The 20,651-nt window shown below is 46.3% G+C and overlaps 1 protein-coding gene across 1 annotated transcript; it reads right to left on the bottom strand.

Annotated features, from left to right (window-relative positions):
• Positions 1 to 1,165: 1,165 nt before the first annotated feature.
• LOC306821868 (uncharacterized protein) lies at positions 1,166 to 13,061 on the bottom strand (the record flags this gene model as incomplete). Its single annotated transcript, XM_079340465.1, has 13 exons — positions 12,525 to 13,061; positions 12,280 to 12,422; positions 12,133 to 12,189; positions 11,400 to 11,839; positions 5,695 to 5,928; positions 5,372 to 5,596; positions 4,731 to 5,274; positions 4,373 to 4,585; positions 3,982 to 4,226; positions 3,637 to 3,893; positions 3,296 to 3,544; positions 2,511 to 3,188; positions 1,166 to 1,196 (listed from the first exon to the last, which is right to left on the bottom strand). Exons 1-13 carry the CDS (start codon positions 13,049 to 13,051, stop codon positions 1,166 to 1,168), a joined length of 3,843 nt encoding a protein of 1,280 aa, XP_079196591.1. The 5' UTR covers positions 13,052 to 13,061.
• Positions 13,062 to 20,651: the final 7,590 nt, after the last annotated feature.

Below are 20,651 nucleotides of genomic sequence, written 5' to 3'. Positions count from 1 at the left end.
AGCCTCCCTTTAAAAGTGCATTCACGGGGACCCCATGTTCATCCGTACTCAGCCTTCTGTCCATGTTATTGATGCTGGTGTGTGTGCATGTGTGTATATGTGTGTAGGTCTGCGTGTGTGTGTGTGTTGGAGAGTGGGGTGGCTTGTGAGTATGAGTGTGATACTGTTTGTATGCGTGGGGGTTAGGGTGGGAATGATTTTAATGTGATTTCAATGTGATCTAACATGTAAAGCACTTTGTGCTACTTTTAAAGTATGAAAAGCGCTTTATAAATAAAGATTGATTTGATTTGATGTGTTGGGGCTCGGTCCTCGCGCGCGGGCGGCCCGGGTTCGCGTCCGGCCTGTGGCCCATTTCCCGCATGTCTCTCCCGACTCTCTCTCCCTGATTTCCGACTCTACCCACTGTCCTCCCTCTATAATAAAGGCATAAAAGCCAAAAACAAATCTTTAAAAACAAAGAAAGTGCATTCACAGCGGGGCTGACGTGCGGGCTCCGTCCGCGTGGCTAATTTGCATGGAAGGGGCGGAGACGCAGGACGGAGCCTCCGGGCGCCGGACGGAACGACACGCTGCCGCGAGGGCTCATGGGATTGCTTCGTTCCGTTTACCGGGAGGCGAGCCCCGCGCGGGCGTCCCCGCGCGCCGATCGGGAAACGCCGCGGTAGGTCGTCTCCAAAATTTTTGGAGGGCCGGACCCGGCCGGAAAAAGCGGACAAAACGCCCGCGGGGGACACCTCGAAGAACCGTACCCAAATTTCGCGCCTGCTGTGTAACAATTCTCTCTGTGCCGTGTTCTTCTTTCGTTCTATTTTCGTATGTCCCGCCTCACGCTGTCATTGGCCTGTTCTACTTTCAGGCTTCAGCCGGTGAAGCCGAGGGAAAAAATTCGCAATCTTTCATTGGACGGTTCTACTTTGCTCCTAGCTCCCTGATTGGCTGTCTGTGTCAAAGCCCGCCCTCTTTACCTCTGCAGCGTAAGTGAATGAGCTCCTCATTCAGTGTGCTGGTTCTTTTGGACATCATCAGAGTTACATGGGCATGATGGGAGATTTATTCAGATTAGGGCTACGTCAGACGACGGGGATTGGATGGCTTTGGAACAAAGGGCTGAATAGGCCCCTCCTCTGGCAGGACGCATTCTTCCATGACACACTCTGGCGCCTCAGGGGTCGGTGGGGGTTGGTAGAGAGACACTGTGGGGGATCGAGGAGTGTTTGTGGAGAAAGAGAAATCGTTGGTAGAGAGACGCTGTGGGAGATTGAGGAGTTTGTGTGGAGAGAGAGAGAGAGAGAGAGAGAGAGAGAGAGAGAGAGAGAGAGAGAGAGAGAGAGAGAGAGAGAGAGAGAGAGATCGTTGGTAGGGAGACGCTGTGGGAGATTGAGGAGCGTGTGTTGAGAGAGAGAGAGAGATCGTTGGTATAGAGACGCTGTGGGAGATTGAGGAGTTTGTGTGGAGAGAGAGAGAGAGAGAGAGAGAGAGAGAGAGAAAGAGAGATCGTTGGTAGAGAGACGCTGTGGGAGATTGAGGAGTTTGTGTGGAGAGAGAGAGCGTGCAACAGGAAACAGAGAACCAGTTTTGTCTGGTTTGACTTACGTCATTCTTTATAGCCAGAGTTGAGAAGCACTTTTGTAGATTAGCACGGCCCCGCTGGTTACCGCATATTAAAATTGGAATGATGCAGAGACCTTTCGCATGGCCTGTTTAGCATATGTTAAAATTGGAACGATACAGAGAAGAATAGCACGGCCCCACTGGTTGGCATATTAAATGTTAAAATTGGAACGATACAGAGAAGAATCGCACGGCCCCACTGGTTGGCATATTAAATGTTAAAATTGGAACGATACAGAGAAGAATAGCACGGCCCCACTGGTTGGCATATTAAATGTTAAAATTGGAACGATACAGAGAAGAATAGCACGGCCCCACTGGTTGGCATATTAAATGTTAAAATTGGAACGATACAGAGAAGAATAGCACGGCCCCACTGGTTACCGCATATTAAAATTGGAATGATACAGTGAAGATTCGTGGGACGTGCTTATCTGCAAAAGTGCTTCTCAACTCTCTCTCTCCACACACTCCTCGATCACCCACAGTGTCTCTCTACCAACCCCCACCGATCAGATTTACCGATCAGACCCTAATCAAACTGTTCAGTCAGATTTAAAGTGTAAACAAACTTTGTTCAGTCAGATTTAAAGTGTAAACAAACTTTGTTCAGTCAGATTTAAAGTGTAAACAAACTGTTCAGTCAGATTTAAAGTGTAAACAAACTGTTCAGTCAGATTTGAAATTTAAAAATGATATATACAATACAAAAACCTTAACTTTATGTACATTATTTAGTTTCACTCAGCTACAGAAAGGTTGAACTTATTTACATAAATACAACATATATATACATATATATACAAATACAATAGACAATATTTACAAAGTGCCTCGCCCGCCCCCCCTCACTCACTCACTTCCTCTTCCTCTTCGTGAGAGAGTGAGGAGCAGACGGCTGCTGCTGCTGCTGCTGCTGCTCTTCCTGCTGCTGCTGCAGAAAAACAGAAGTAGATATTGTGTCAGAATCTCTTGAATCAATGACATAAGATTGATATGATGAGCACAGAGAATAGTCACTGACCCTGGGAGTTTGCTGGCTCCTCTGCTCTTCCAACCAGGCCTCCACAGAGCGTCCCCCGGTCTTAGAGCAGAAGAGCTTTCCCCTGTAGCGAGTGTGTCCATGCTCCTTGTTCATCGGCAGGCCGCAGCGCTTGCAGTTGAAGTGGGTGAAGCGTTTGTGCGTCTTGTAGAGAGCACCCACTTCCTCTGCCAGGCGCTGCTGCTCCTCCCTGACCTTCCTCTGCCAGGCGGTGGTACGGGGCACAGACGAGGTCGGAGCATCCGTGGAGGTGGAGGCCTGGGGGGTCGCGGATGACGAGGCTCCGTCAGCGGACGCAGTGGCGGGTGGGAGGAGGCCGTGCAGCTCAGGCGCCAGGGCCCCACGGCTCGTGGCGGCCTGACCGGACGCATCTTCAGGCAGATCGAAGGTGAGGGGCCGGTCAGGCCGCACAGCCTGAGACAACAGAGCACGAGCAGGCTCCAGCTGCTCCTCTGTCGTCTGCTGGGCGCTGGGCCCTGGCACGGCCGCAGACAGCTGCTCGGTGGTGAAGGCCTTGCTCCTCTCGTTGTGCCTGAAGAGGTAAAAAACATTCACATAAAAAGCTTGTGGTCAGCATCTTCTGTCCACAATCGACCTGTCATCAACCCTACACGACAGACGGAAACACACGAGTCTCACCACTGCATGACTGTCCGCCTGTTGACCTCGTACAGCTGGAGGGGGGCGGCTGCCAGGAGGGCCCGATGACCGTAGACGTTGTCTCGGATCATGCTGTAGTCCCTCAAGACAGCTTGCCAGCGGTTCACCCGGGTCCCAGCGATGGTGCGTCCCTCGTAGTGGATGCGGCACAGCTCCAAAAAGATGGCCTCCACTATCCTGCTCACCTTCGGAGACAGTGCCGCACCGGAAACCTGGCCCAGGAAGGAGCTGCAGAGAGAGAGAGAGACTGAGTAACTCAAACAAACGATCCAGACACCAGAAGATCAGACGGAGAGGCGAGTCCAAACACGGACGCGTACCGAACGCTGCTGTCCAGGCCCACGATGGCCTTGAGCTTTTTGTGTCTCGCCTGGAACCTCCCCGATACCGAGCGGTCCTGGTGGTGAGGCGGGAAGGAGACGGGTGCCTTGTCCCTGTCGGACAACATGCCCCACAGGGCGACCACCTCCGCCACCTGCCGCTGCGTCACCCAGGCCTGGAGACGCAGCCCCACCAGGGCATGGGCCAGACGGACGGCGTGCTGGTACCCGCCGTGGCCATCGGGGCCGATGACATCCTGCGGCAGACAAAGACGAGTGTTAGAAAGAATGGTAACAGAGACGGGCTTTTACTGGAGGAGTTCACAACACGTTGAGTCAAGTTACCTGCTCCTCCTGCACCTCCTCCATCTGGGCCTCGACAGGGGCGCCAGCGGGGGCCTCGACGGGGGCAGGTTGAGGCTGCCAAAGGAGCATGTTGAGGTCGTCCGCAAACCTCAGGTCCCCCGCATCCTCCTCCTCCTCCTCCTCCTCCAGGTCCTCGGTGCCGTCGGGCTTATCAGGGTCCTGGCCAGGATCCTGCAGGGGGGTCCCCGTCTGGGAGTACAGGTACTCCACACCGATGAGTTCACCTGAACAGAGTGTGGAGAAGGAAAAAACAGCTCCAGCTAGTTAGAGTGCAAACCACCCCCTCACTCACTCCTGCATACATGTACGTACACACACACACACACACACACACACACACACACACACACACGGTCCTGTGCGCCCTCACCTGTGTACTGCCCAGGCTCGGTGTAATTCTCAACCAGCTTCATGCCCATGAGGTCCTGGGAGAGCTGGTTGAGAGCCTGAATCGCCCGGGAGTCGTAGCAGCTCAGGGGGCCCCCCCTGCCACCCTGAACTGCTGCTCGGGCCCTGTTCTCATTCCACCTCACCAGGCCCTCCAGCAGGTACACCTGGAAGTGGAGGCCACTGGCAGACGTGCCTGAGACAGGGGAGAGAAAGACACACTGTCAGCTAATGCACACACACACAGAAACACACACACAGACACAGACACAGACACACACACACACACACACAGAGACACACACACACAGAAACACACACACACACAGAGACACACTCACCAGGGATGAACTGGCACAGGTGGAGGTGAAACGACTCCAGCGAGGTGGAGCCTCTCGCGCAACGGAAGACGGGCAGGGCGACCCCCCCTCTGGTCAACTGCCCCGTCTTTGTGTAGAGCTCCACCCCTACAGGGTCCTGGATGCAGCGGAGATGGCGGCGCTGGATCTTCCAGATCTCCTGCATCCTCTCCCGGTCGATCAGAGGGACGCCCACGGTGTCCGTCAGCTCCCAGAAGTGATCGAGCAGCTCCCGGATCAGCCGCTCGATCTCGTCCGGCGCTCGGGTGCGGCGACGGCAGTGACGGGCCATCTCGTCGGCCGTCAGCTTCACCGGGGTGTCCCTCCCCTCCTCGGTCCGCCTGGCCCCCTGCAGGCGGTCTACGTCGGCCCGGTCCCACTCAAAGATGGCAAAGCTCAGCCTGGCCATGAAGAGCCCGTACAGGTGGTGGCTGTCGGTGGTGACACCTCTGGCGAAGCGTCGCATGAAGTGACAGACGTCCAGGCGCACCACCAGCTGGTCCCACTCTGCAAACATGGCCGAGACCTGGAGGAGACACAGAGCGTTTGTCAGTTCACAAACGACACAACAAAGGTAGACATCTTTTTCAGACCCCTCCCCCCGCTCGGAGCTCGCTGCGCACCTTGCACTGCCCGAAGGTGGCGCAGCAGTCCCGGTCGACGTAGAGGACGCGAGGAGGGCGCTGTCCTGCCTCCCTGTAGCGCCGCATGAGACCACCCGCCATGGGCAGCAGACCCTCGCCCTCGGAGTCAGTGAGCACGGACATCAGCACCTGCCCGTGCTCGTTGCCCACGTTGGTGGCCCAGGCGGCGGTCCCGGCGGCCTGCCCCGCCAGCTTCTTGGTGATCTGCGTTGAAAAACACAGACGCACACAAACTGTCACTCTACACTGTGCGTGTCCACGTTTTCCCTTCATCATGTCTTTCATCACAACATCACGCTTGCCTTCTTGGTGGAGTCCATCTTCAAGATGTCCCCAAACACCGATGTGATCCTGGCCTTCGTCTCCTCTAGCCGTGGGAGAGCCTCCCTGACGTAGACCGACAGCAGCCAGTTTCGGGTGGGGATCGGGTGCATGGGCGGGACAGTCACATCCCGCCCTGGCGCTGCACCCGGGACTCTCAGCTTGCTGACAATGGACAGGTACCGCATGCTCCGCGTGATCCACTGCTCGGTGTGCTGCTCAATCAGTGTGGCGCGGAGACGCGACACACTGTTGCCAGCAGTGTGCCGCTTCATCTGCCCGATGACCATGCGGTCGCAGGACAGCCTGAGACAGAAGGGGGAGAAACACAGACATGTTAAACACAGACATGTTAAACACTGAGAGAAACACAGACATGTTAAACACAGACATGTTAAACACAGACATGTTAAACACAGACATGTTAAACACAGACATGTTAAACACAGACATGTTAAACACTGAGAGAAACACAGACATGTTAAACACTGACATGTTAAACACTGACATGTTAAACACTGAGAGAAACACAGACATGTTAAACACTGACATGTTAAACACTGAGAGAAACACAGACATGTTAAACACTGACATGTTAAACACTGACATGTTAAACACAGACATGTTAAACACAGACATGTTAAACACAGACATGTTAAACACTGAGAGAAACACAGACATGTTAAACACAGACATGTTAAACACAGACATGTTAAACACAGAGAGAAACACAGACATGTTAAACACAGACATGTTAAACACTGACATGTTAAACACAGAGAGAAACACAGACATGTTAAACACTGACATGTTAAACACAGAGAGAAACACAGACATGTTAAACACAAACATGTTAAACACAGACATGTTAAACACTGACATGTTAAACACTGACATGTTAAACACAGAGAGAAACACTGACATGTTAAACACAGACATGTTAAACACTGACATGTTAAACACTGAGAGAAACACAGACATGTTAAACACTGACATGTTAAACACTGACATGTTAAACACAGACATGTTAAACACAGACATGTTAAACACAGACATGTTAAACACAGAGAGAAACACAGACATGTTAAACACTGACATGTTAAACACAGACATGTTAAACACTGAGAGAAACACAGACATGTTAAACACAGACATGATAAACACTGACATGTTAAACACTGACATGTTAAACACAGACATGTTAAACACAGACATGTTAAACACAGACATGTTAAACACAGACATGTTAAACACTGAGAGAAACACAGACATGTTAAACACTGACATGTTAAACACTGAGAGAAACACAGACATGTTAAACACTGACATGTTAAACACTGACATGTTAAACACAGACATGTTAAACACAGACATGTTAAACACTGAGAGAAACACTGACATGTTAAACACAGACATGTTAAACACAGACATGTTAAACACAGACATGTTAAACACTGACATGTTAAACACAGACATGTTAAACACAGACATGTTAAACACTGACATGTTAAACACAGACATGTTAAACACAGACATGTTAAACACTGAGAGAAACACAGACATGTTAAACACAGACATGTTAAACACAGACATGTTAAACACAGAGAGAAACACAGACATGTTAAACACTGACATGTTAAACACAGAGAGAAACACAGACATGTTAAACACTGACATGTTAAACACAGACATGTTAAACACTGACATGTTAAACACTGAGAGAAACACAGACATGTTAAACACTGACATGTTAAACACTGACATGTTAAACACTGACATGTTAAACACTGACATGTTAAACACTGACATGTTAAACACAGACATGTTAAACACAGACATGTTAAACACAGAGAGAAACACAGACATGTTAAACACTGACATGTTAAACACAGAGAGAAACACTGACATGTTAAACACTGACATGTTAAACACAGAGAGAAACACTGACATGTTAAACACTGACATGTTAAACACAGACATGTTAAACACAGAGAGAAACACTGACATGTTAAACACAGACATGTTAAACACTGACATGTTAAACACTGAGAGAAACACAGACATGTTAAACACTGACATGTTAAACACTGACATGTTAAACACTGACATGTTAAACACAGACATGTTAAACACAGACATGTTAAACACAGACATGTTAAACACTGAGAGAAACACAGACATGTTAAACACTGACATGTTAAACACTGACATGTTAAACACTGACATGTTAAACACAGACATGTTAAACACTGACATGTTAAACACAGACATGTTAAACACAGACATGTTAAACACAGACATGTTAAACACTGAGAGAAACACAGACATGTTAAACACTGACATGTTAAACACAGACATGTTAAACACAGACATGTTAAACACTGACATGTTAAACACTGACATGTTAAACACAGACATGTTAAACACTGACATGTTAAACACTGACATGTTAAACACAGACATGTTAAACACTGACATGTTAAACACAGAGAGAAACACAGACATGTTAAACACAGAGAGAAACACAGACATGTTAAACACTGACATGTTAAACACAGACATGTTAAACACAGACATGTTAAACACAGACATGTTAAACACAGACATGTTAAACACAGACATGTTAAACACTGAGAGAAACACAGACATGTTAAACACTGACATGTTAAACACTGACATGTTAAACACTGAGAGAAACACAGACATGTTAAACACTGACATGTTAAACACTGAGAGAAACACAGACATGTTAAACACTGACATGTTAAACACTGACATGTTAAACACAGACATGTTAAACACAGACATGTTAAACACAGACATGTTAAACACTGAGAGAAACACAGACATGTTAAACACAGACATGTTAAACACAGACATGTTAAACACAGAGAGAAACACAGACATGTTAAACACAGACATGTTAAACACTGACATGTTAAACACAGAGAGAAACACAGACATGTTAAACACTGACATGTTAAACACAGAGAGAAACACAGACATGTTAAACACAAACATGTTAAACACAGACATGTTAAACACTGACATGTTAAACACTGACATGTTAAACACAGAGAGAAACACTGACATGTTAAACACAGACATGTTAAACACTGACATGTTAAACACTGAGAGAAACACAGACATGTTAAACACTGACATGTTAAACACTGACATGTTAAACACAGACATGTTAAACACAGACATGTTAAACACAGACATGTTAAACACAGAGAGAAACACAGACATGTTAAACACTGACATGTTAAACACAGACATGTTAAACACTGAGAGAAACACAGACATGTTAAACACAGACATGATAAACACTGACATGTTAAACACTGACATGTTAAACACAGACATGTTAAACACAGACATGTTAAACACAGACATGTTAAACACAGACATGTTAAACACTGAGAGAAACACAGACATGTTAAACACTGACATGTTAAACACTGAGAGAAACACAGACATGTTAAACACTGACATGTTAAACACTGACATGTTAAACACAGACATGTTAAACACAGACATGTTAAACACTGAGAGAAACACTGACATGTTAAACACAGACATGTTAAACACAGACATGTTAAACACAGACATGTTAAACACTGACATGTTAAACACAGACATGTTAAACACAGACATGTTAAACACTGACATGTTAAACACAGACATGTTAAACACAGACATGTTAAACACTGAGAGAAACACAGACATGTTAAACACAGACATGTTAAACACAGACATGTTAAACACAGAGAGAAACACAGACATGTTAAACACTGACATGTTAAACACAGAGAGAAACACAGACATGTTAAACACTGACATGTTAAACACAGACATGTTAAACACTGACATGTTAAACACTGAGAGAAACACAGACATGTTAAACACTGACATGTTAAACACTGACATGTTAAACACTGACATGTTAAACACTGACATGTTAAACACTGACATGTTAAACACAGACATGTTAAACACAGACATGTTAAACACAGAGAGAAACACAGACATGTTAAACACTGACATGTTAAACACAGAGAGAAACACTGACATGTTAAACACTGACATGTTAAACACAGAGAGAAACACTGACATGTTAAACACTGACATGTTAAACACAGACATGTTAAACACAGAGAGAAACACTGACATGTTAAACACAGACATGTTAAACACTGACATGTTAAACACTGAGAGAAACACAGACATGTTAAACACTGACATGTTAAACACTGACATGTTAAACACTGACATGTTAAACACAGACATGTTAAACACAGACATGTTAAACACAGACATGTTAAACACTGAGAGAAACACAGACATGTTAAACACTGACATGTTAAACACTGACATGTTAAACACTGACATGTTAAACACAGACATGTTAAACACTGACATGTTAAACACAGACATGTTAAACACAGACATGTTAAACACAGACATGTTAAACACTGAGAGAAACACAGACATGTTAAACACTGACATGTTAAACACAGACATGTTAAACACAGACATGTTAAACACTGACATGTTAAACACTGACATGTTAAACACAGACATGTTAAACACTGACATGTTAAACACTGACATGTTAAACACAGACATGTTAAACACTGACATGTTAAACACAGAGAGAAACACAGACATGTTAAACACAGAGAGAAACACAGACATGTTAAACACTGACATGTTAAACACAGACATGTTAAACACAGAGAGAAACACTGACATGTTAAACACTGACATGTTAAACACAGACATGTTAAACACTGACATGTTAAACACTGACATGTTAAACACTGACATGTTAAACACAGACATGTTAAACACTGACATGTTAAACACTGACATGTTAAACACAGACATGTTAAACACTGAGAGAAACACAGACATGTTAAACACAGACATGTTAAACACTGACATGTTAAACACAGACATGTTAAACACTGACATGTTAAACACAGACATGTTAAACACAGACATGTTAAACACTGAGAGAAACACAGACATGTTAAACACAGACATGTTAAACACTGACATGTTAAACACTGACATGTTAAACACAGACATGTTAAACACTGACATGTTAAACACAGACATGTTAAACACTGACATGTTAAACACAGACATGTTAAACACAGACATGTTAAACACAGACATGTTAAACACTGACATGTTAAACACAGACATGTTAAACACAGACATGTTGAACACTGACATGTTAAACACTGACATGTTAAACACTGACATGTTAAACACTGAGAGAAACACAGACATGTTAAACACTGACATGTTAAACACAGACATGTTAAACACAGACATGTTAAACACAGACATGTTAAACACTGACATGTTAAACACTGACATGTTAAACACTGAGAGAAACACAGACATGTTAAACACTGACATGTTAAACACTGACATGTTAAACACTGAGAGAAACACAGACATGTTAAACACTGACATGTTAAACACAGACATGTTAAACACTGACATGTTAAACACAGACATGTTAAACACAGACATGTTAAACACTGACATGTTAAACACAGACATGTTAAACACAGACATGTTAAACACTGACATGTTAAACACAGACATGTTAAACACTGACATGTTAAACACAGACATGTTAAACACTCAGGATGTATCTGCTTACTTGTAGGTCAGGATGGCTGGAAACTGTCTCTGGTGAGCTACGTCCAGCTGGTCCACGAGGTCCTTCGCCCACGCCGCGTACTTCTTTTGACATGCACAGCATTCCAGGTACTCCGTGCCCATGAAGTACCAGCTGTTCATGTCCAGCACCCTCCTCACCGTCTTGTACAGCCCGGCGCCGGTCAACCTGCGCTTGCAGTTGGGGCACACGAGCCTGTATGCCCACATCCTGTAGGGGGCCCACAGGAAGAACCGGCTGAGGAAGAAGGCGTTGGGCGAGGGCGTCTGGGTGTACAGGGGCCTGGCCTCTGGGGGGCTCCACCACAGACGCAGCTGGCTGGTGAGCACTGTCGCCCCTCTGCTGTTCTTGGTGAACAGTGCCCTGCCCAGCCAATCGTGGTCCTGCTGAGGGAGGAGCTTCCTCCAGGATGCTGGCAGCAGCTGCAGGACAGATCAGAATTCTGTCAGTCTAAAGATCCCAATGTTCACAAGAACAACTTCATCAACTTCATCAGATCTCCTAACCGTTGCTCCAAAACTCAGGGCCGGAGGTGCAGCTGCTCCTGCTGCATCTCCTGCTGCATCTCCTCCTGCTCCTGCTGCATCTCCTCCTCCTCCTGCTGCGTCTCCTCCTCCTCCTGCTGCTGCTGCTGCTACAAACACAGACTCTGTGGTTCTCACTCTGTCATAACTCACACGTTCACATAAACTTGTTGCACGGATGAAATACTCACACTCATCGTCCTCCTCCCAAACGTCCAGGAGGAGCTGCTCAGGGATTTCCCCGGAGACTGTGAGAAAGGAAAAAGAAATGAATGCATGCTGTGGTCTTATGAATTTAACCTGCAGCTGGTGCGCCTCCAGTCTTGAGCTGTGCTTACTCGATGGAGCCGGCTGCTGCACCACGTGCGGATCCTGAGGAGGTGCGGCCGCGACCTCCTGGTCTCTCCCCCGCACGTACGACTGCAGCCGGTGCATCCGGGAGCCGTCCTTGACCCTCTGAGTCCTCACCCACTGCAGGTAGCTACACACAGAAAATAAAACAGGGCACACGTTAGTTCATGTTACCAGCGTTCGTTGTCTCAGACGATCAACACACAAACACTCCCGTGACAGCAACACTCACGTCGTCGTCTCCCTGGACGGATCCTCAAAGAGGGCCTGGAAGGTCCGGCTGGCGTACGCCCCAAAGCCCACCAACGTGGCGTCCATGCCCCTCACCGACAGCACGCCCTCACGCATCCTGCGCTCCTGGATGAGGGCCGCCATCTCAGGAAACAGCAGAGCGTAGGACATGAGGGCGTCCTTGTTGAGGGCGAGGGGCGTCTGTGACGTGTCGCCGCCTTCGCGCTCTGCCTGGTGGGAGGCCAGAACGCTGCAGGCGTAACCCACGTCGTGGCTCAAGAGCCACTTAAATGTTTGCCTCCGGTATTTGCCAAACTGGAGCTCACTGGCACAGAGCAACAGTTCACGGCTACCGGGGTCACCTCCGGCCTCCAGGACACGCGCCTCCGCCTCCCTACTCACCTCATCGGCCGACTTGATCCGAAAGACCCCCCCGTGCTGGGCGAGCTGAAGCGCCTCAGGAGAAGGCCTCAGGAGGAGCTCAGAGGACAGAGGGCTCGTGGTCCTGAATACAGGCTTGAAGTCCATTCTGCAGAGTAGAGACAAGATGGATGGATGGATGGATAGATACTTTATTGATCCCGAGGGAAATTCAAGGCATCCAGTAGCAGTATACAGACAGACAGGACACAAGACATTAGTTACAATACACACCCGCTGTCCCCCCCCCCCCCCTTCTGTATACAATAATCCCCTAAAACAATATCGAGTACAACTTATTACTGCAGGGAGGAGGCCTGTGTCTGCTCTCACTCACTATTATTACACATGTTTAATCATGTCATGCTTCACTGTGCTGTATCTGCTTTCATTCTTTTGAGCTATTTTTATAAACATTAGTTTGTATAGTGTTTTATACTGGAGCTTTCATTCATACATAAAGCAGGTGAAAGCACAGTGACAGAATCATCACTTATATGACACGTTGATGAGTAAAAAGGCTGCTCTAAACAGCCATACTAAACACAGACACTTTCTCCTCTAAATTACAACCCGTCCTGTTAAAGAACAGATACAAATAAATAATGTGCTTATTCTACAGTCTTTATCAGACACGTTTTCATTTATATCCCTTTAACAAACACGGTGTAACAGCCCCGCACTGTAACTGACGTCGAGCACATTTCACGGTACAAAACGAGAGGAATAAAGGCTTTAAAACACGGCTAACAAAGAGTAAAATGCTCTTTATTTTCCCGTACTGATCTTTGTATTAAGTATGGAGGATTTTATTCATCATTACTTGGAGTTTTACCGAGTTTTGAAACTACGTCGGACGGACGGAATGAATGAAGCTCCAAGCTAGCTGCTCCACACACACATTTAACAGCAATAAAGATAAAAGCAGCGTAAAAATATATCAGTATAATAAGAGAAAAACGGAGAAAAGTCAATTGAATAACTTATTAATCAACTTATTTAGAGAAGCGCCGGGTCAGAGCTGATTTAAGCTAACTCGTTCCGGCTAAAACAGCTTCGGTTTAGCCTCGTTTTTTTCACAGAAAATAAAAGAATAAGAACAGAACTGGTAATAATGACTAAATGAGATAGTAATACTCACTTCTTTCTCCGTTAGTTTTGAGTTTGTTGCTGGGACAGGTACGTAGCTTTTGCTCGGTTCACCGCTGCGTCCAGACACTGAATGAGCTCCGTGAGACGCTGCAGAGGTGAAGAGGGCGGGCTTTCACACAGACAGCCAATCAGGGAGCTAGGAGCAAAGTAAAACCGTCCAATGAAAGATTGCGAATCTTTTCCCTCAGCTTCTCCGGCTCAAGCCTGAAAGTAGAACAGGCCAATGACTGCGTGAGGCGGGAAAATAGAACGAAAGAAGAACAGGCCAATGACTGCGTGAGGCGGGAAAATAGAACGAAAGAAGAACAGGCCAATGACTGCGTGAGGCGGGAAAATAGAACGAAAGAAGAACAGGCCAATGACTGCGTGAGGCGGGAAAATAGAACGAAAGTAGAACAGGCCAATGACTGCGTGAGGCGGGAAAATAGAACGAAAGTAGAACAGGCCAATGACTGCGTGAGGCGGGAAAATAGAACGAAAGTAGAACAGGCCAATGACTGCGTGAGGCGGGAAAATAGAACGAAAGTAGAACAGGCCAATGACTGCGTGAGGCGGGAAAATAGAACAAAAGAAGAACAGGCCAATGACTGCGTGAGGCGGGAAAATAGAACGAAAGAAGTAAAGTAAAGTAAAGTAAAGTAAAATTTATTTATATAGCACTTTTCGCAGGCAGGGGCCACAAAGTGCTTCACAAACAGGGTTTAAAAACATCACAAGCAATACACAGACAGCACAAAAATCATAGCAGCCCTAAAAGAGACTAATTAAAAGCCTGGACAAATAAAACATTTTCAGTTGACTCTTGAAAGTGACAACTGAATCAATTGAGCGCAAGGATGATGGAAGTTCATTCCAGAGGCTCGGAGCAACGACCTGGAACGACCGGTCACCTCTAGTGTGATAATGAGCTCGAGGGACCTTCATCAGGTTCTGATCCATAGATCCATAGCCTTACGCTCGCATAGGGGCGTAAGGCTGGATCAGCTCACTAAGGTAAGAGGGAGCCGGACCATGTAGGGCTCTGAAGGCCAGAACCAGGATTTTAAACCTGAACCTAAAGGACACTGGCAGCCAGTGAAGGTCTTTCAGAACAGGGGATATGTGGGACCTCCTATTTGTGCGGGTCAGAATTCTTGCTGCAGAATTTTGAATTAATTGCAGTCTAGAGAGCTCTTTCTTGTTAAGACAAGAAAACAAACTATTGCAATAGTCTAAACGTGAAGACACAAAGGCATGGATAATGAGCTCCAAATCATTCTGCGAAACCATGTTTCTAAGTTTGGAGATCTTCCTCAGTTGAAAAAAGCAGTTCCTTGACAGCTGTTTACAGTGCTGGACTAAAGACATGTCTTTGTCGAAAATAACTCCCAGGTTTCTAAGACTAGGCTTCACGGACTGGCCTAGGTCCCCCAAGAACTGCTTAATCCCTGGAATTGAGTCATCAGGGGCGAGAATCAAAGTTTCTGTTTTCTCAGCATTGAGCTGCAGAGAATTTTCGCTGAGTCATTGTTTGATTTCCATCAGACAAAGACGTAGGGAGCTCAGCTTCTGGATCTCGGACGGCTTAAAAGAGCAGTACAGCTGGATATCGTCAGCAAATAGGTGGAAAGAAACATCACAGAACCTTCGTATGTTCTTTCCCAGAGGGATCAAATACAGCAAAAACAAGACAGGACCCAAGACGGAACCTTGAGGCACTCCACACAGCAGGTCCGCAGACTCCGACCTTATTTGGTTGGCTGCTACACTGAAGCTTCGTCCAGTTAGATAAGAAGAGAACCATTTTAGAACTGAACCCAACAGTCCAACTTGATCCCTCAGTCTTCTCAGCAGAATCTGATGGTCTACAGTGTCGAAGGCTGCGGACAGGTCCAAGAGAACCAGGACCGTGAACTTTCCAGAGTCAGCAGCCATCATAATGTCGCTGGACACTTTCAGTAAGGCCGTTTCCGTGGAGTGTTGCTTACGAAGAACAGGCCAATGACTGCGTGAGGCGGGAAAATAGAACGAAAGAAGAACAGGACACAGAGAAGATAAAATTGGAACAATACAGAAATTTGGATACGGTTTGTCGAGGTGTCCCCCGCGGGCGTTGTGTCCGCTTTTTCCGGCCGGGTCCGGCCCTCCAAAAATTTTGGAGACGGCCCACCGCGGCGTTTCCCGATCAGCGCACGGGGGCGCCCGCGCGGGGTTCGCCTCCTGGTAAACGGGACGCAGAAATCCCATGAGCCCTCGCGGCAGCGTGTCGTTCCGTCCTGCGCCCGGAGGCTCCGTCCTGCGTCTCCGCCCCCTCCATGCAAATTAGCCACGCGGACGGAGCCCGCACGTCAACAAACGAGGCTCTCTGCCTCTCCAGCCCCGCTGTGAATGCACTTTTAAAGGGAGGCTAGCAAAGTGTGTCTTTGGCTGAGATGTGTGTGTGTGTTTTTCTCCTACAGCTGAGCAAGTGAAAGAATCAAAAGAGTCTGAGAGGAAATCAAGGTGTGAAAAAAAAGGGTTTATTGTTCACACAAAACACACACAATATTTACAATACAGCTATTGCTAGTACTACTACTACTACTCAACAACAGCTATTTTTTCTTCTCCTCCTCTTCCTCCTCCTCCTCCTCCTCCTCTTCCTCCTCCTCCTCCTCCTCCTCCCTCCCCCCGGCCATCCTTCTCCTGCTGGCCAGCCACATCTCGACTGTGATCCCCTCGTACAGGCTACAGAAATGTTCCTTTTTATTAAAAAGAAATTGCTGGCTGTGGCCAAAGTCTTTTCTGTCCGGATGGCCGCACAGACTGCACACCCTGACCTTGGAGGGCTTTCTGGGTTTGCCCCCCCCTTCTTCTTCTTGTCCCGTGGATCTTTCACGTTCTTTAGTAGGCGCCACAGTGACGTCCTGGCCACTGTCAACAGGCAGGCCTTCACCCCCAACCACTCCACCATCCCCATCCCACCTGGTCCCTGCTCCATGGGGCAGAAAAATTCACCCACACAGAAAACATGACCTGTGTCTTTGTGCCGGATTTCCCCGCACGTGGAGCACTCCCTGCTCGCAGGTGTTTCAGGGGGGGCTTCGGACAAGACCTCCCGGTCCCTCTCCTCCCTCTTCCTCCTCCTGTACAAAGTGCATCTGGTGGGGCCCCGACCAGATGTGGAGGTTGATGGAGCGGAGGTGGAGGCAGCGGTGGTCTCCTTTTTCTTCCTCCTGCTGGCAGGAGTTGCAGGTGGACAGGTCTCCTCGCTGCTGGAGGCAGAGCTCTCTCCAGGCCAGGAGGTCCCGGACCACTCCGAAAGGCTTAATTCAGAGTCTAGAGAGTAAAACATGACATTGAAATTCAGTACACATGTAAAGACAGCAGTAAAGCTTTTCAAAAACTGTCTGAACATTTCCAGTTTTTTTCTTACACACCTGTAAGCTGCTTCTCCCGCACAACGTGCTTTGTCTTCCTCAGTGTTTTCTCGTGGTTCATCCTGGAAAGAAGAATTGAGGAAACAGCAGAGTCAATATTCAGATACAGACAGCGCAGTGAAGAACATAGTCAATACACACAGCACATCAGGCACTTACTTGACAGAGAAGAAAGACTCAATGATGAAGAATAACTGCAGTTTAAATGACCGCAGGCCAAAGAAGAAGCCAGACGTGGACACCCACTGTGAAAGCTGACTTTCAGCTCCAGGCTTTGGTGATGGTCGTTTGCCCTCCCTTCAAGCACCTAGACAGGAAGCAGCCGTAAACAATGGGGCCTGATCACCCACCTTTTAGATGGATGCAAATGAAGAGAGCAACACCTTCAAGCTTTCAAGGCTTCTTCCTGGGGGTGGGGGGTCAGGGGTGGGGGGTGGGGGAGCATCCTCTCAAAGATCACCTTTGAAGCCTGTCAGATGTCAAGGACATGAAAGTGGATCAAAAAGCTTTTGATTTGACATGTCAGTGATGAGACTTGTTCTAATCTTATTGTGTTTTCCCACGGTGGCCAGTAGTATGGTTTCTCCCTGTAGTGTCGTCAAATACTTGTACTTACATCAAAGATCATCCTGATCTGTGTTTCTGCTGTGGTCATGTGATCTGACAGGTGGTAAATGTGTCAGTGCCCATGTGGAGGGTTAGGCTGCTCTGTGATCAGAGTGTGAGGCAGCAACATGCAGGAGAGTCACTGTCAGTGAAACGACCAAAAGGACACCGAGACATTTACAATCAACTCATCAACATTTATTGAAGAAAAGGCCAAATTAGAGTTTACATCCCTCCATATAATTCAACACTTTACTCACATTTCTTTAAAGTGCAATCAAACTGTTCAGTCAGATTTAAAGTGTAAACAAACTGTTCAGTCAGATTTAAAGTGTAAACAAACTGTTCAGTCAGATTTAAAGTGTAAACAAACTGTTCAGTCAGATTTAAAGTGTAAACAAACTTTGGTCAGTCAGATTTAAAGTGTAAACAAACTGTTCAGTCAGATTTAAAGTGCAATCAAACTGTTCAGTCAGATTTAAAGTGCAATCAAACTGTTCAGTCAGATTTAAAGTGCAATCAAACTGTTCAGTCAGATTTAAAGTGTAAACAAACTGTTCAGTCAGATTTAAAGTGTAAACAAACTTTGTTCAGTCAGATTTAAAGTGTAATCAAACTGTTCAGTCACATTTAAAGTGTAAACAAACTGTTCAGTCAGATTTAAAGTGTAAACAAACTTTGGTCAGTCAGATTTAAAGTGTAAACAAACTTTGGTCAGTCAGATTTAAAGTGTAAACAAACTTTGGTCAGTCAGATTTAAAGTGTAAACAAACTGTTCAGTCAGATTTAAAGTGTAATCAAACTGTTCAGTCAGATTTAAAGTGTAAACAAACTGTTCAGTCAGATTTAAAGTGTAATCAAACTGTTCAGTCAGATTTAAAGTGTAAACAAACTGTTCAGTCAGATTTAAAGTGTAATCAAACTGTTCAGTCAGATTTAAAGTGTAAACAAACTTTGTTCAGTCAGATTTAAAGTGTAAACAAACTTTGTTCAGTCAGATTTAAAGTGTAAACAAACTTTGTTCAGTCAGATTTAAAGTGTAATCAAACTGTTCAGTCAGATTTGAAATTTAAAAATGATATATACAATACAAAAACCTTAACTTTATGTACATTATTTAGTTTCACTCAGCTACAGAAAGGTTGAACTTATTTACATAAATACAACATATATATACATATATATACAAATACAATAGACAATATTTACAAAGTGCCTCGCCCGCCCCCCCTCACTCACTCACTTCCTCTTCCTCTTCGTGAGAGAGTGAGGAGCAGACGGCTGCTGCTGCTGCTCTTCCTGCTGCTGCTGCAGAAAAACAGAAGTAGATATTGTGTCAGAATCTCTTGAATCAATGACATAAGATTGATATGATGAGCACAGAGAACAGTCACTGACCCTGGGAGTTTGCTGGCTCCTCTGCTCTTCCAACCAGGCCTCCACAGAGCGTCCCCCGGTCTTAGAGCAGAAGAGCTTTCCCCTGTAGCGAGTGTGTCCATGCTCCTTGTTCATAGGCAGGCCGCAGCGCTTGCAGTTGAAGTGGGTGAAGCGTTTGTGCGTCTTGTAGAGGTAAAAAACATTCACATAAAAAGCTTGTCGTCAGCATCTTCTGTCCACAATCGACCTGTCATCAACCCTACACGACAGACGGAAACACACGAGTCTCACCACTGCATGACTGTCCGCCTGTTGACCTCGTACAGCTGGAGGGGGGCGGCTGCCAGGAGGGCCCGATGACCGTAGACGTTGTCTCGGATCATGCTGTAGTCCCTCAAGACAGCTTGCCAGCGGTTCACCCGGGTCCCAGCGATGGTGCGTCCCTCGTAGTGGATGCGGCACAGCTCTAAAAAGATGGCCTCCACTATCCTGCTCACCTTCGGAGACAGTGCCTAACCCTAACCCTAACCCTCAGGGATAGGAGGCATGGACTAACACGTTTGTTTTGGTTTCATACTGGTGCTCAAGGCCAACCCTCACTGGATAAAAAATTCTCAAATTCTTTAAATACTTGATTCTTTAAAACCCGAATAACAACACAGTCTTTGATTAGTTGGGAATTTCTAGATTGGATTGTCTTTAAATATCTGAAACTATTGTGTTCACTACAGCAACCTACAACAACATTTACAGCTCAGAGTAAGATCAAAATAGTCACACCATGAAATGCAACAGGTCAGTTATCTTTCATCATTTATAGCTCATTCATGTGGCTCCTTTAAAACAGATGGACTTTGAATGCTTTCAAACTTTTTAAGTCATACCATGGTTATAGGATGAAGAAAATAGTTTTAGCTGAATGCTTAGCAGGAAATACAGAAATGGTTTCATTCTTTATTTGGTGAATTGTTGCCTAAAGATCAGTGACATTTGAGAAGCTATTCGCGTTGTATAGTCTCTTAAAACAGAACCTTGATATGATGCATCGTGTATGTCGCCGCCCAAAGAGCATCGAATACTTGCAGCAAATAGTTGAACCTTTACCCGAGCACAGGGTGACTGTACGTAGCATGACCTGGGAGAACTAGTATCCTAGGAGGATGTTGTGGAGGAAG

The sequence above is a fragment of the Symphodus melops genome (assembly GCF_947650265.1).
Source record: "Symphodus melops genome assembly, chromosome: 1".
NCBI classification, from domain to species: domain Eukaryota; kingdom Metazoa; phylum Chordata; class Actinopteri; order Labriformes; family Labridae; genus Symphodus; species Symphodus melops.
The sequence above is the reverse complement of the archived record's forward strand: the minus strand, read 5'-3'. Positions and strand labels throughout refer to the sequence as shown.